At 38.6% G+C, this 17673-nt stretch overlaps 1 protein-coding gene across 1 annotated transcript in view; it reads right to left on the bottom strand.

The window, feature by feature from the left end:
• LOC124771069 (alanine--glyoxylate aminotransferase-like) overlaps positions 1 to 17673 on the bottom strand; it is a 123580-nt gene that overhangs the window by 13070 nt on the left and 92837 nt on the right. The window contains exons 4-5 of the mRNA XM_047249284.1: positions 10568 to 10723; positions 1728 to 1829 (exon numbers count right to left, since the gene is read on the bottom strand). Of these exons, the coding sequence (XP_047105240.1) occupies positions 1728 to 1829; positions 10568 to 10723 (258 nt within the window). The remainder of the gene's footprint in view (positions 1 to 1727; positions 1830 to 10567; positions 10724 to 17673) is intronic.

Raw genomic sequence — 17673 nt, forward strand, 5'->3', positions numbered from 1 at the left:
AAATTTCAGAAAGGAACATGCAAAATATCAGGTTCCCAAGTACTTAATCTGCCTGAGATCAAATGTCTTATTTCAAATTATATGTACCTTTAAGTAACTCTCTTAACAGTCCCAGATCATCAAAATATCTATCTCTCTTAAATCTTTAACTAAAAGCTGATACAGCCTCTGATAATCGTATATTCTGATACACATCAAATTATAAACATGCACGCAAAGAAAAGCAGTTCTGACATTGCACTTGTTTATACTGTAACGTTAGAAGCAAATACTTAAAATACAACGTATATTGCCACAAAGTGTATTAATATTGTCATTATAAACTGACTTATATAAATCAAGAAAGACTTACAAAAATACAACTCAGATGACTTCACTTTGTGTAGAATGTGATAAAAATTGGATAAAATATGGCAAAAATAAAACATGGTTTCGAAAAGAGACTTTATTTTAAAATGAAAAATTAATGTATTAGTTTTAAATAGCTCAAGTAATGTGATTACTCTGTAGTGGGGTTTGCTGTTAATGATGGTGACTATGGCCTCCATAAAGGTGAATGCCCTTTTTATAACTGATCTGTTCTTGTAACAACAAGAGAGACTGACAGAGAACAGCCTCCTGAAAGTATCAAAGAGGTGGTAGGCTGTGTTTCACCTCAGCAGAATAAGCAGGCTGCTTTGTGTCCTGAATTTTTTGCAGTTAAAGATGTTCACTGGTGAGAGAAGTGCAATTTATTTATGTAGCTTTTCTTTATAAGATTCAATCATCACTAATTACACTAGTGTAAGCATCTGTGCACGCATTAAGAATGTCACCTCTACAGATTTATGAAACATTCCCCAAGGAGAAGGCATAGTGATCTATGGTTGCACATCACACACAGATACATGGAAATTTCTTTGAGTCTGTACTTCTTAATAAATCAATACATATCTGCTGTCACTTCGCAAGTTAAACTATGATGCCACCATTCATACTGAGCACAGTACACATTTTGTCTGTCACTGTAAATAGTCCCTCCTATGTTGAGTAATTTGGGCTACACGCGTGGCTGGTTATTTTATTTTTCACCACTTTTATGAAACCTTCTTTACCCTCAACTTGTTAATATCTCTCTTCTTGTGGTTGTGCAAAGGAAAGTAAGTGGGGGGAAAGGTGTATTTGTACTCCTTTAATTGTAGTATCTTAGCCACATAATCACTTTAAAATTGCTGTGGTATTTTCCTCAACATAGTTACTGTGGTAAACTCATAAGTTTTGAACATAAATTGTGAGAAATATCAAGCAGAACTTACTGTGCAGGGTATGTTTTACAGGAACAGAATTTTTGGCAGGCAGCAGCTCATTATTTAACAAGCAGGATTTTTTACATTTGATGGAAGGCTTTACATCTGTAAGGCCATGGACTAAAGCTATTATAGGCAAAGTAACTTTCTCCATTTACAATGTATTATTAGAAACTGGAGAAAGTGCCCACAATTTAGATTTTAAGTAATTATTTTCATGTTGTGGAACAAGTCCTATAAGGAAAATAAGGATTTCATCAACAGTTGTCATAGTTCTAGCACTATTGTATTAAACTGTCATTCCGAAATAACTGTCAGCAGAGTGTTATGTAGTGTACAGACATGAAATAATTGCATTTCATTATTCAAAACATTCATGACTGAAATCTTAATGAGTTGGAATAAGATGGAACTAAATTGTTTTAAAATTAAAGCACATACCCTCTGGGAACTTCAGGTCCCAAGCTCTTCCAGTTCTTAGCAAACTCCAAAGCATCCATATAGAAACTGTGGACTTTGGTCTTACGATTCATCATCTTCTTTCTGAAATAGAAAAAAACATATTCCTTTATGAGTAATATAGATTGCCACAGTTAGGTTTGTTTGAGTTATTGTTACAGTACACATTTAAGCTATTAATGCTGTAGGAAAGCTCTGGTAGAATGTAAATACTCTTGGATTAAAGGAGACCATTCACAAAAAGCAGAAATGTCGAGTCCAAGGTGCCGGTTGGCCGAACAATTACAGTGCTGTGTTTCAGCAGGTGGATTAAGTTGTGGTTGGTGTAGTGTCAGTTGGGCTTGGTAGAGGGGGAGAGAGGTGGGAGGCAGGGAGGGATTGGGTTTGGGTGGCTAATAGCTTGGAGGGAGGCAGCCAATTTGCTAGCTATGAACCAGGGAGGGAGGGGTGGCAGGTACACAGGCATGTGATGCACAGTTCCCAGAACTAGTGGGGAGTGCCATATGCTAAAGATGTAATAGAAAATATGTTTTGGGAGGGAGTGAGAGGTTGGAATAACTGGAAACCATTTGGTGGAGGGTGTGAGGACAGTGGTTTGATGGAAACTGAGGCCAGGATGATTATGGGAGTGGAGGATGCGTTGTAAGGATAACTCTCATCTGCATAGTTTATGGAAGTGGGTTGTGGAGAGAAGGGACCGTATGGCCGAGGTTGAGAAGCAGTCATTGTAATTGAACATGTTGTGCTCTTGTGCTCAGCTGCATGTTGTGCCACTGGGTGGTCAACTTTGTTCTTGACAACAGTTTGGCTGTGGCCATTCATCCTGGTGGAAAGCTGGTTGCCAGTCGTACTGACAAAAAGGCTGTGGAGTGTGTGCAGCAGAGCTGGTATATGACATGGCTGCTTTCACAGGAGGCCAGGTCTCTGATGGGGCAGGATAAGGCTGTGACAGGACTGGATCATGAGGTATTGGCTAGGTAGATTGGGCAAGTCTTGCACCTTGGTCTACCACAGGGATGTGATCACTGTGGCAAGGGTCCCCCTCATCACCCAGTATCAATCTGGACTGTAACAGCTGAACTATATCCTTTGTTAGGGCATTGATTATCTCTCATTGTACCTTGAAATGAGGGAAATCCTATCTAAGATCCTTTCCACCGTCCCAAAGTGGTGTTCCATCACCTACCCAACCTACACAACACCCTAGTCCATTTCTATGCTGCTCCCACAACCAACCCCTTGCCACAGGAATCATATCCCTGTGGTTCACCAAGGTGCAAGACCTGCCCAATCCTCCCACTTAACTCCTCCTACTCTTGTCCTGTCACAGGCTTATCATGCCCCATTAGAGGCCAGGTCATCTGTAAAAGCAGCCATACCATTAGAGACCAGATTATATGCATTTGCAGGTCGGATATGTATCAGCATATTTGGTTCCTTTGCAGTGTTATTGTATATTTTAACTAAAAACTAATAATGACGCATATTTTCTCTCTATGTTTACAATATTTTAAAAATCTAGCTCAATCCCATTTTGATGTCTCACAGAGTGACTGCGACCTACAACTGCATGCGATCGCCAACTGAGAGGCTACTGGCTAACGATCTCATTACTGAACAGGAACAGGCAGGCAGAGTCAATGCATCTGGTACCTGTGCCTATGCATCTGGTGCTTGTGCCTCCAGTTGATCCCCTCCCCTGTCATGCTGCACACCTTGGCCACAATTAAAATAAATTACGCAAGTTGTTAGTCACACGTACATTGCTTCAGTTTAGTTTTCTTCTCATTTATATGAAGTTTAACATGTTTACGTGTAGTGTGTAATGTGTTGTGCACCATCCTGCTTGAAAACAGAAATGTCATTTTGTGGCTAGCTGACCATCCTGGAACATTAACATATGACAAAAATGTTTGATATTGTTGAGTTAGTGAGAAAAATGTTTTGCTTAAAAAAAGTTTAAAAGTTTCAAGTAGACTAGCTTGCCAAGACAAGTCTTCATGTCACAGGAATGCAGAATAAAGGTCCATGACAACAGCTTCTGACAGTAGCAAGTAGCAGTAGCAGGAATTTAACCTCCAAAGGTAACCAAAAAAATTGCTTTAATGTGGATCTATGTGAAGCATTCATTGCAGGCAATATTCCTCTTCACAAACGTACAGACCATATCCTCAAAGGTTTCATGCATGAATATTGCTTAAATCAAAGCATACCAAATGAATCAACATTGCATAAAAATTACATACCAGCAATTTGACTACAGGTTCTGGAAGAAATATACATTGAACTCAAGGCAACATTATTTGGATTTCAATTGACAAAACTACTGACACTTGTGGCTGTTACATTGCAAATTTAATTGTTTGTGCATTAAAACAACAGCCCTCCTCCTGCTATTTAGTGGCCTCCAAAGAACTTGAAAATCACCAGATTTGTGAATGTGGGCATTAGAAAAGTATTCCCAGAATCTTCTCCAGATGAAAGGGTATTTGTGTTTCTCTCAGATGCTGCTCCCTATATGATCAAAGCAGGAAAGGCCCTTAAAGTATTTTATCCTAATTAGATTCATGTGATGTGTTTTGCCCATGCAGTAAATCACCTTGCTGAAGAAGCACAATGCACATTTCAGAATGCAAAAAAACTGGTTTTATTTTAAGGCACCTTCTCGCACCAAGACCTACAATGGAAAACCATCAAATGTGCCTTTACCTCCTGAACCAGTGGTAACTCATTGGGGTTCATGGGTTGAAGCTGAGTTGTTTTACCATGAACATTTCAGTGGCATCAAAGGAATAGTAAATGACTTTGATAGTGCAGAAGCTTCGGCAATACGCCAGTTTGAGGAAGCATTTAATGATTCCAATGTAAAAAAACATAGCTGTGATTATCACTCATTTTTCCCATATACATGTGAGCATTAAAAAGTTTGAAACTCAAGGTTTGGTGCTGAATGAATCTGTTCAGTTAATGAATAAAATACATCTAGTGAACTCCTCACTGCCAGAGGTATTCCAAGGAAAAAAATTAAAAAAAAAAAAAAAAAAGAAAAAAAAATTGACAACATTTTGAACAACCCCAGCTTTGAGCTCTTGTCCCAAATGGATAGTTTTATTAATGAGATGTGTGAACTTCTGCCGGAAAAGTATGATCCTTTTCTGTTTGAAAAAATATTTTGAGTGATCGAAGACACAGTCTTACTACCAAACACTTAGAGCAGTACCTGACTGTTATTTTACAATAGTAGCAAAATGTAAAATAATTTGTAAATGATATTCAGTTGGTAATATTCATTAAACATTAACATTGTTCAAAAATTCCTGATTGTATGTTGTTTTTGAAATAAAAGATTATGGCGTTCTCATGCATGCCCCTCTGCGTGTGATATGTCTCAGAGCTGGACCTGTGTGCCGGTATATTGATCGTTTCACAGCTACTAACTTGCATCACATTCACTTGTTACTGAAAACAATAGCAAAGAAAGAACAGTATTTGAAATGCATTGTCCATATTAATTTTTGTAATTTTTTAAAAACTAAACTCAAAAAGGACTGTGCCTAACCCCTATCACGAAGTATACAGGTATACAACTATATCTGAAACACAGCATGCATCTTCTTTTTGCAATCTTTTAAAAACTATTCTCGAAAAGGATCTTGTCTAACCCCTGCCACAAATTATACAGATAATTTAGATCATGAGATCAGCATTCTAATTGTCCCACTTTTTTTGTTTGGCCACAGCTCTTTCACAAAATCAATATGCACAGGTCCAGCATTGAGATATATCACATGCAGTAACTTCTGTGCTTTTTATTACTTTTTCCTGATTGTATTGACAGTTTTTATGGATATTTTAAGCATTTTTCACACATATTTGAATGCATATTTTGAGCTTTTTATCTTGCATATAATCTGGTCTGTACATAACATATACTAAATCTATTGTGGACATTGCACAGCCTTTTATGTTGGTATGACTACCAACTAGCTGCCCACCAGGATGAATGAACACCACCAAACTGTAACCATGAACAAAGTCAACCACTTGGTGGCACAGGATGCAGCTGAGCACAGCATATTCAGTTTCAAAGGCTGCTTCCCATTCCAGGCTATCTGGATCCTTCCCTTCATCACCAGCTTCTTTGAACTGTGCAGATGGGAGTTATCCTTACAATACAACTTCTCCTTCCATAATCATCCTGGCCTCAATCTCCAGTAACTCACTGTCCCCACACCTTCTACACACCAGTTTTCCATTCCACCATCCTGTCACCCCTCTTAATTCATGTTCACATGTCATCTTCTGTGCAGCCTGCTCCCACCGCCTCCGACAACCATGCATCAAATGCCTAGCCCATATACCTGCCACCCTTCCCTCTTGCATTCCTAGCTGGCAAACTGGCTACCTCCCTCCAAGCTGTTAGCCGCCCACCCCCAATCCCTCTCCCTGCCTCCCATCTTTCTCACCCTCTAACCACTCCACCCAACAGTACACTCACCACAACCGAATGTGCTTGCTGCATGCACTACTGGCACTAGATTAGTAAATGCGAGTCACCAGATAATGTGAAATATAGTAGTTATGCTGCCATCAGTGCTATGCATTCTCTGTAGAAGGAATTATCAATAAATTCTCAATGAGACTAACATGTCACCACTATACAGATTACACATAAAATGGACCATCCTTTGTTTGAATACACTACACAATGTAATTCTTGGGACTTTGCTACTTCTACACTCTTGCTGACTGAAGCTCTTGAGAACTCTTTTGTGCTCGACATACCACATGTTGCCACAATCTAACACCTGCCTTCTTCATGCATTCATCCAAATTTTAGTATGACTGATTCATACATTTTGTTCAGCAACCTCGTAGCGAATGAAAATGCTCAGGCACGTAGAACAAGTTGCTTTATGTATAACTGCAGATTTACAGCTAAGATGAATTTATCTCTCTTACACACTTTTTGATAAAGATACATTCAAATTTATTTCTTCCTTCCATTCTTTTTCTCTCTTTCCTTTCCTCTGTAAGACATATCTCAGTGCTTTCAATTAACAATTAAGTTGTCACTTCACAAAAATGGAGCTGTCTGTCTGCTCATGTGTATAATATTGTCCCCATTTCTGACCAATTAAAACAACAACTTTTTCTGGTGTATATGTCCCTTCATCACTTGATGCTCATCCATGAAAATAGTAGCAACCCATTATTTCCTGAATTACTTTATTAAATAATCTTCTCCTTTTTCCTGGCCTTATCCCATGTCTTCTCAGGGTCAGCCTGTTAATCTCACTTTGGCAATATTAATCTTAGAGGGTGGCCTGTCACTGCCTGTGAACCATGTAAATGAGGGCAGCTGTGGGTACCAGCCTGGTATTGATCTAGTTGGATCTGGGAACTGACTAAAAACCACATATAGGCTGGCTGGCACTCCAATCCTCACTATTAACTTGCCAGGTGGATTTGATGTGGGGCTAGTGTGCTTCCTAAATTCAGGAAGCAGTGTGTTAATACCCACAACTATTCATGCTGATCTACTTAATTAAATAATAATAATAATAATGATAAGTGGTCCTGTGTCTACATTTAAATCTATACTCCACAAACCACCTTAAGGTACAAGGCAAAGAATACCCTAGATGCTGCTATGATAAACCTCCTTTCCTATAACGTTTGTAAATAGTTCACGGTAAGAGGTGGTGGTAACACTCCATATGAATTTGAGTTCCTCTGATTGTCCCATCATAGTCATTTTTGTGAAATGTATTTGGGAAGAAAGAATATGTTGCCTGGATATTTTCCAAATTTTAACAGAACAGCTCTCTATGATTGACAATGCTTGTCTAGTGACATCTGGATGATCATTTCTGTGATGTATAGAGAAACATAATACTCTTCGTTGGATCATCTCTAATTTTTCTATTGATGTTACTTGTTAAAATCTCAGACTAATGAACAGTACTCAAGGGTCAGTTGGATGAGGATTTTTCTAAGCTATCTCTTTTGTAGGCATATTGTTTCCTTCGGATTTTTCCAGTGAATCTCAGTCTGAAGTCAGCTTTTCCTCCAACAACTTTTATGCAGTTGTTTCACTTTAGGCCACTCTGGGTTCATCCTACTAGATATTTTACATTTGTTGCTATTTCGAATGGTTTGTTATCAATTGTGTAGTGAAAAAATAAAGAGTTTGTCTGAGTATTTATGCAAAATGCATTACATTTACCTATCATGAGCTACAGTTACACAGTCAGTTTCTGTATCAAGTGCCAGTCTTCTGCTGATCTTCCTATTTTGTTATAATTTTCTGGCATTTTGACTTTTCTATAAACAGCAGCAGCATCTGAAGCAGCTTCACAGATGTTACCCAGAAAATTATGTATATGTTTTCTGAACAGTAAAACTCTTTCCTTGAAGTACACCCAAAATTACTTTTATGTGTAATGATTTTGTTCACTTAGGATTGATATATTGAGTTCTCTCTATCAGTATGTCTTGAATGCAGTCATGAAGTCGATATGATGTTCTGTAAGCTTGTAATTTGTTCACTAGGTGAAAGTGGATAATTGTCTAAAATGCCTTCTGAAAGCCAAGGAAAATTGAACAACCTGAACACTGGTATCTATTGACTTCTGAATCTCATGGATGAACATAATTAGCTGAGTTTCATAATGCTGCTGTTTGAAGAACCCATGTTTACTTCTACAGAAGATATTTTTGGTCTCCATAAAAATCATAATGTGGGAACATAAAACTTCTTTCACGGTTCTACAACTGATTGATTTCTTTGTTATTAACTTACTCTTGTACATATATGTGCAATGTCTCTTCTTGCAAGCAGGAGTGTGCTGAGTCTTAGATCAATCACTTGGAACAATTTTTTCTCCAGCAGTGTTTGAAAACTGCTGTAAGGAGTGGAGCATTTTTTTAATAATCTGCATAATATTCTATAGGTTTGCAACAAGTTCAGTGACCTTATTCTGCTGAGTGACTAGTTGATTTTCTATTTCATGATCACTTTTCAATATATATAATTTCAGCATTTGTGCAAGGATTGAGAGGAGGGATTGTATTATGGTCTTCACAGTGAAATAACTGTGGAAGATTGTATTCAGAGCCCACCTCTATTCCACCCTACGTTTTGGTGCATGGCCACTGAGTAACTGTATAAATAACTTTGATCAATTTACTGAACTTACGGTAAGGTCAAAACTTCTTAGAACTTTTCGTCACACTGTTTGGCAGAATTTTATTTTCAGATCCTTTGAATGTTTTTCACACTGTTATTTTTACATTAATTTTGATTTTCATAGCTACCAGGAGATCTGAGGTGTTACTGTAATGAGTTAAGTTTCTAACTAACTGTCAAGGAAAGTAAAGGGAAGTGCATTGCCATAAAAATACCTGTGCATGGAAGTTGTTCAGTTTATGTAAGTTTCCCAGTCTATAGCTGGCTAGCTTTTTCAACTCCTCAGGCAGGTGACCTATAAAAGCATCAGACTACCATGTTTCAGCAAGCTTTGAGACTTACCTTAGCCTTGGTTGTTTCTCATTCAGAGCCTGCTGTAACTTCACTAGATATTATGACTTTCTTTATGGCAATAAGTGCACCACCGCCATTGGTATTAGACTATCCCACCACTGATGTTTTGTGTTCCAATTGTAACTCTGAGATTTCACTATTGCTCATTTCTGGTTCCAACCAGCATTCTATTCCTGTGACTATGTGAGCATTAGAGTTAGTATTGAGAATATTTCTGGGACCCTACCATGGATTATCCCACAGTTAATTAACATTTCGTCTTTTGATTTTCTGTGAATAATTTTCTTCTCTGCGATTAATGTGCTTTCTGAATACTGTGCTTAATTCAACACTGAGCTCCTGTAATCACATGTTCATGCCACACATACTCTGCTAGCTGAGTAGCTCCTGTGACTAGTGCACGCTTGACCTATGGAAGATCAAGAAATCCAATCAAAGATAATTGCAGACTCATCTGAGGATTTGGTTTCAGCTCTCAACGTTACAAACAAGTGCACCACAGCTGATTCAGAGTATGAAGCTTCAAATTACAAGTTAGCTATCTTCATCAGTTCAGCCAGTTATGTACTGGAAATGAAGAAGGCTTTTGGACACAGGCAGCAGATGTTGTAATGCCTAGTGCACATTAGTCTCCCTTTTCAAACTGCCAGCTGTTTCCCTCAGTGGCACCATCACTTGCTTAATGACCAACTTTCTGAGCTTCTCCAGACTTTGTGTGAAGGTGGTTGAAGGTACAGGAAGGTGGTCAGAAGTCCAGACAAATGAGGAATCCTTTCCTGGCTCAGATGTGCTTTCAACAATGGACAGAATTTTGTATCTATTGGTGAGGTGTAAGGTGACAGCTGTGGAGCCAATACTTACTTTCATCTTTTGCTCAGAGATTCATAGCTCCCACTCAATGTCTGCCAGTGTCCCAGTGTCCACCAGTTAGGCTTGGGCGAAGACAAAATGTCCAAATCATGCTTATCAAAACACACAGTAGTATGAGAGATCAGAGGCAAAACCAGATGCACCAAAACTGTCACATTCATAACCATAGGTGCTCCCAGTGCTGCTGCAGTTATTACTACAAAGTCGTTTAGTGTGGCCAATGCAACTTTTAACTGTTTCCTCATGGCAGCCTATCACCTTGCATTCTCACACAACAAGAACAGTTTGTGTCCAACTCCACAATGCAAAATTTAAGCTTCCAGACAATATTTCCTGCACTAATTGTACATGCTTATTTGAAATATACAGGAAAATGAAATACAAAGAAAATTTGGTTTCTACTTACACTGCACGAGGACCAAACGTAATTGGTGCAAGACCAGTTGGTCCTCCAAGTGCCTTCTGTGAGCCAGCAAAAGCAACATCGATGTCCCATTTGTCAACAAATATTGGAACTCCACCTACTCCTACTACTGCATCCACAATCAGAAGACAATTGTATCTGCAAAATACATCAATATGGAATTTGAGAAATAAGATTACAAAAACATATGTACTAGTTTGTATTAGTTGTACAAGTAAGTTCCAGATACCTATTATTTATAGCAAATGGCTAAACAAAATGTCAATTGAAATTCAAGACATTACACAAAAGAACCTAGAAAGTAAATGAACCAAAAACTCTGACTTCCTTGGTGAGAAAAGAAACAGTGATACTTCACAGTGTTACTAGCATGGAAAAACAATGTAATGACATTAAAAAGAGTGCAGTACAGGCAGCAGAAAAACACTAGGACTGAAAAAGGCAACCATAGATAACAGGTGATACACTGGAATTCATAAAAAACAACAAAAATGTAAAAATGTTGAAAGTGTACAGCAAAAATGTAGCTTTCTCAGACATGAAGTTAGCCAGAAACATAGAATAGTTGAAGAAGAATTGACACAAAATCGAAACATGGTAATATAAATTCTGCACATAGACTAATAAAAATCACGTTTGGGAGTAAAGAACAAGGGGAATGGTGAAGAGATGAGAAAGGTGACTGGGTAATGGAAGCAGAAATTAGGTAAGTAGACGGAAATGAAACTTGGAGAAGCTTTATAGAAATTGAGCCAATTGAAAATGATGATGAGGAACTCTTATAGGCATCAGACCAAAGAAATGAGTAAGAGAAACTAGGGGAGTTGTATGAGATTATGAAAATAATTTAATTTTTATACTTTCTATGCAAGCAAGAAATGGTACACATGAAAGTTTCTGCACAGTTGGCCTACAAAGGTCTCAAAAAATATAGAAGTTAATTATTGAAGAATGGAGGGCAAAATTGAAAGTACATTGGGAGAGGATCAGTTCAGTTTTAGCAAAGGTAGGGATGCTGAACGAGCAAATTTAGCATCGTGGCTATTAAAAAAAAAAGGAAGATTTAGAAGAAACATGGGAATATACAGTACTTTCACAGATTTTGTGAAGATTTTCATTAATCTGGATGGAATTTATTTCATTCATATTAAACATTTTGCATTTTTAGGAAGTGGGTTATCAAATACAAGGCTAAGTCAGTTATTATCTGCAATTTAGTTATATTTTTATTTATTTTGGTAGTAATGTCATTTTCCATCGATGACACATGCTTTGTTTATTTGTTGTTAATCTTTGCAATTTTCAAGCTGGTAGGTTAGTTTCATTATTGCTGCTGTGCTGTTAATCATGGCTGCTCCACTGTCTATTTGCACCAAAGAAGAGCAACGTTCAGTGATCCATTTTTTGTGGTTGGAAGGCGTATCAGGGGCCGAAATTTATTGAAGACTTTCAGTACAGTATGGTAACAGTGTTTTGCCACAATGGAATGTCTATGAATGGATTGAAAAATTCCGAAATGGTCACACAAGTGTTACGCATGATGAAGGAGCCGGATGACCGTTTACCGCCACAAATGAAGAAACCATTGAGTGTTCACGTGAAATGATTCTCTTAGACAGACGATTAACTATTGACGAAGTGGCACATCATCTGCAAGTTAGTCATGGTTCTGCCTACGAAATCAGCCACAACAAACTTGAGTTTCATAAAGTTTGTGCAAGATGGGTTCCAAAACAACTCACACAGTTGCATAAACAAATGCACTTGGACATCTGCAAAAAACATGGTAATGAAGGGGACAACTTCTTAGACAGGATCATTACTGGTGACAAAAAGTGGCTCCATCATTACAAGCTGGAGAGTAAATGACAGAGTATGGAATGGGAACATCCAAATTTGCTGAGCAAGAAAAAGTTCAAGACCCAACCGTCCACAGGAAAACTGATGGTTATGGTTTTTTGGGACACACAAGGTCCAGTACTGGAACATTATGGGGAAAGGGACACAACAGTAAACAGTGTATGTTACAGTGAGATGCTTACTGCCAGGTTAAAGCCTGCAATTTGAAGCAAATGCTGAGGGTTGCTGTCAAAAGGTGTTGTGTTGTTGCACGACAATGCGTGTCTGCATACTGCTGCCCACACTGCTGAAACACTCCAGAAACTCAAATTGGAAGTATTGGATCATCCTCCATATGGTCTCAATCTTGCCCCTTCTGACTATCACTTGTTTGGTCCACTCAGACAGGCATTAAGGGGCTATCAATTTGCCTCGGATGAAGCAGTGAAAGAAGCTGTGCATTCCTGGCTTGCAGCTCAACCGAGAACCTTCTTTTATGAGGCCATCAGGAAACTTGTACAATGATGGACCAAGTGTGTTAAAATGCAAGGAGACTATGTTGAAAAATGATGTTAATTTTCTATTTGATTACAATAAAATTTTATAACTACTTTGCGGATAATAATTGACTTACCCTCGTACAAGGATAGAATAGTGATACATTTTCTTTCTGCATAGCAGACTGGAGTAGTCTGCACAGGTGAAATGATGCATGGTGCCAAAACAAGCGAAGATGAAGGGTATGGTTTCTCAGTGTCCCTATTGGTATTTGATTTGCATATTGAAGAGTCAGTGAGGGAAATAAAGGGTTACCTCGATGTAGGTGTTCTTTGTCACAGACAGGAATTTACTGTGACACAGTCTGCAGGTAGTATAGTAGGAGTTTCTGAAAATTGACAGGAATTGAGTGAGAGCTTTATGAAATGGAACATGTGCCACATTATGGGTATAATATGATAATATGTAAAAATCAAACTAAGGTAACAGTGTCAGCTGCAGACGGATTTGTTGGATGGCTGACGGTTGAACTTGGTGAAAGAGACCCTAAAAGAGATTTTTGAATGAAGTCATTACCACCATCTGACTAAATATTTATTATTAATTTATTTTGCTATCATGATTTCTTAACTGTTAAGCCATTTTCAAGTGCAAACATGGAAAAACCAATAAATATGACATATCATTCAGACATGCCCTAAATCAAGGAAAAAACATTAACATAAAAGATGTGTTTCAATACTGCTATCTTGAAAGTGGAGAGGAAAAAAAAAAAAAAAAAAAAAAAAAAAAAAAAATATATATATATATATATATATATATATATATATATATATATATATATAAAAAACAAAGATGAGGTGACTTACCGAACAAAAGCGCTGGTAGGTCGATAGACACACAAACAAACACAAACATACACACAAAATTCAAGCTTTCGCAACAAACTGTTGCCTCATCAGGAAAGAGGGAAGGAGAGGGGAAGACGAAAGGAAGTGGGTTTTAAGGGAGAGGGTAAGGAGTCATTCCAATCCCGGGAGCGGAAAGACTTACCTTAGGGGGAAAAAAGGACAGGTATACACTCGCACACACGCACATATCCATCCACACATACAGACACAAGCAGAAATATGTCTGCTTGTGTCTGTATGTGTGGATGGATATGTGCGTGTGTGCGAGTGTATACCTGTCCTTTTTTCCCCCTAAGGTAAGTCTTTCCGCGCCCGTGATTGGAATGACTCCTTACCCTCTCCCTTAAAACCCACTTCCTTTCGTCTTCCCCTCTCCTTCCCTCTTTACTGATGAGGCAACAGTTTGTTGCGAAAGCTTGAATTTTGTGTGTATGTTTGTGTTTGTTTGTGTGTCTATCGACCTGCCAGCGCTTTTGTTCGGTAAGTCACCTCATCTTTGTTTTTATATATAATTTTTCCCACGTGGAATGTTTCCTTCCATTATATTGAATCATTAATTTGAATCCAACAATTTTTATATATATATAGTAGCATGCAGGGCTTAAGGCAAAAAGACTTTATGTAAAATGAAACAGCACTTATCACCAAAATTATAAACCCTGAGATCACAAAAATATTAATGAAAACTATAAATTGTGTATTGCACAATGAATACATTATAGATTGTGTGCAGTGATTAATAAGGGGATTCACTCATTGTGTTTGTGTAAAATAAATATGACTGATCACTCACATTGTTGTGGCCAGGTGCAATGTGATCCAAAAGTAACTTCTCTCTCGAAATTTTTAAATGGTCAAAATGAATCCATTGAAGATTGCTTAAAACAGGATTTACAGAATGCACAAAAATATTCCTCCACATTGAAAAAGTGATAAGTACTTGAAAAAAGAATAAATTCAAAAGAAAGTTTTATTTGTAATTGTTTCCCTGATCCTAAAGAAACGATCCATTCAAAATCTCATGAACCTGTGTTAACATTATTCTCAGCAAATACTAACAAGTGCAGCAATCTGTTATCATATAGGCCTACTGAACAATTAAATGTTGTGAATGTGAGGTTTAAGTCTGCCAATGACAAAAAAATCAATCTCAAATACGTGAGCTTAACAAGTAACCTACAGTGAAGAATTTTAATGTCAATTCAGTGCCAGATAAAAGCGAAATATGTATATTAGGAGATAGGCATGCCAAAGGAGTAGCCAGTACAATGATAGCTATGCACTCTCGCTACAAAATTACAAGTGTTGGAAATCAGGTTACAGTTACATTCTCAGCAAGTACACCAAGTCCTTTCATCCTTACATGTATTTTTTCATCATTACTAACTTTATGACAGGAGCAGGTATACAATGTAAAAGGCATGTTTCTGTATACATAACTACGTCTCGATTGGGTCTTAGCATCTATTTCACAATTCCAGGTCTTGTAAGCGATGACATCTCGGTCGGCAAATGATTCCAATCTAGGTAGAGAGGCATTCTCACATCGGACGATAGCGAGAGTAAACCAACCACTTCCAGTACTCCCTGTGGCAACGTCGAGACTGAAATTACTTGACATCCGTGGAAAAAAATCAGACGATTCAATATGACACTTTGTGCAGTTCCATTTGTGCCAAGTTTATTCTCCAGGCTTATAATGTGTTTGTAGACAGGCATGCCTGTGGCAACGTTGAGACTGAAATTAACTCAACATCCGCAGAAAAAAATTGGACCATTCAATATGACACTTTGTGTAGTTCCATTTGTGCCAAGTTTATTCTCCAGGCTTATAATGTGTTTGTAGACAGGTATGCAATCGTGACATTGATGATACACATGTCGATGAGGCATAGTGCTTCAATGCTGTTGCAGATATAGCTCACAGTGGAATGATTCCGCTGGTCTGCGTTGGCCGCTTTTATACTGAGCTGCGAGGGCTGACGCGGGAGCGTTATCCCATATGCATGCTCTAGTCGTACTAGGAGCACGCGTACCCACGGGCAAGCTGGCCCAGCGGATTGCATCATGCAGGCTCGCAGGCACTCAGCGGCCAACATGGCACTATGTTTTCAATTTTTTTCCAGTTGTTGCATCCTTGAGCCCCCATTCACCAGATGTACGTCTAGCGATTGGCGGGTGACACTTCAGATCAGACTTTATTAATAATTATAGTACAGGGTTACATCACCAGTTACAGTTACATTCTCAGCAAGTACACCAAGTCCTTTCATCCATACATGTATTTGTAAAGTTAGTAATGATGAAAAAATACATGTATGGATGAAAGGACTTGGTGTACTTGCTGAGAATGTAACTGTAACTGGTGATGTAACCCTGTACTATAATTATTAATAAAGTGTGATATGTAGTGTCAGCTGCCAATTGCTAGATGTACATCTGGTGAACGGGGGCTCAAGGATGCTACAATTAGAAAAAAATCAGAAACATAGTTTCGCGTTGGGCGCTGAGCGCCTGCGAGGCTGCATGATGCAATCCGCTGGGCCTGCTCGCCCGCAGATACGCGTGCTCCTAGTACGGCCCTCACAGCGGCTAAGTCCGTTATCAGCGCTCTTATGTAATCAGGGCCATGTGCTCAATATAAAAGCGGCCAACATAGACCAGCGGAATCGTTCCGCTGTGAGCTATATCTGCAACAGCATTGAAGCACTGTGCCTCGTCAACGTGTGTATCGTCAACATGTGTATCGTCAACATCGCCATCGCATGCCTCTCTACAAACACATTATAAGCCTGGAGAATAAACTTGGCACAAATGGAACAGCACAAAGTGTCATATTGAATTGTCTGATTTTTTTTCCGCGGATGTTGAGTTAATTTCAGTCTCAACATTGCCACAGGGAGTACTGGAAGTGGTTGGTTTACTCTCGCTATCGTCTGATGTGAGAATGCCTCTCTACCTGGATTGGAATCATTCGCCGACCGAGATGTCATCGCTTACAAGACCCTGTACTATAATTGTTAATAAAGTCTGATCTGTAGCGTCAGCCGCCAATCGCTAGACGTACATCTGGTGAACGGGGTCTCAAGGATGCAACAATTTGAAAAAAATTGAAAACATAGTGCCACTTTGGCCACTGAGTGCCTGCGAGGCTGCATGATGCAACCCGCTTGGGCTGGCTCGCTAGTGGGTACGCATGCTCCTAGTACGACTAGAACACGTGTACGGGATAACACTCCCGTGCCGTCCTTCTTGGCAAGACTGTGAAAAACTGTGAACAGTTAACAAAGAATTCCTCTGTCTGTGTCATAACAGGTGGGGCCAATGATGTTTATCATAATGAAAGCCATCATGCGACAAGATCACTCGAAGAAACTTTGGAAAAATTCTCACATATAAAAGTTTCCATGCTTAGTGTTCCACATAGGCATGACTTAATAAGTAGCTCATGTGTGAACTTAGAAATTAACAAAGTCAACAGGAGAATAAGAAATCTTTGCTGTAGTTTCCAACAGGCTACCTTTATTGATGCATACAGCATGGAGAGAGGTCACTTTAAAAAGCATCATATGCACAGGAACACACAGGGAAAGGAAGTTATGTGCAAACAAGTTTCAAATGCTATTAACTGCATCACAGTGGAAGGTCATGCTGTAATCCCTCTGCCAGTAAGCTTAATAACAAAAATGAAGGAAATGAATGCATTAGAAGTTTAAGTAGCTAGATGCTCAGATGATTCAGTTTCATCATAAAACAGAGTTAACTCAATGGTTACATGTACTTCAGAAGAAATCGCAATTGAAGAAGAAAAGGCAGCAGTTCCACCCTTTGAACCTACAG

The sequence above is a fragment of the Schistocerca piceifrons genome, unplaced genomic scaffold (assembly GCF_021461385.2).
Source record: "Schistocerca piceifrons isolate TAMUIC-IGC-003096 unplaced genomic scaffold, iqSchPice1.1 HiC_scaffold_887, whole genome shotgun sequence".
Taxonomy (NCBI): domain Eukaryota; kingdom Metazoa; phylum Arthropoda; class Insecta; order Orthoptera; family Acrididae; genus Schistocerca; species Schistocerca piceifrons.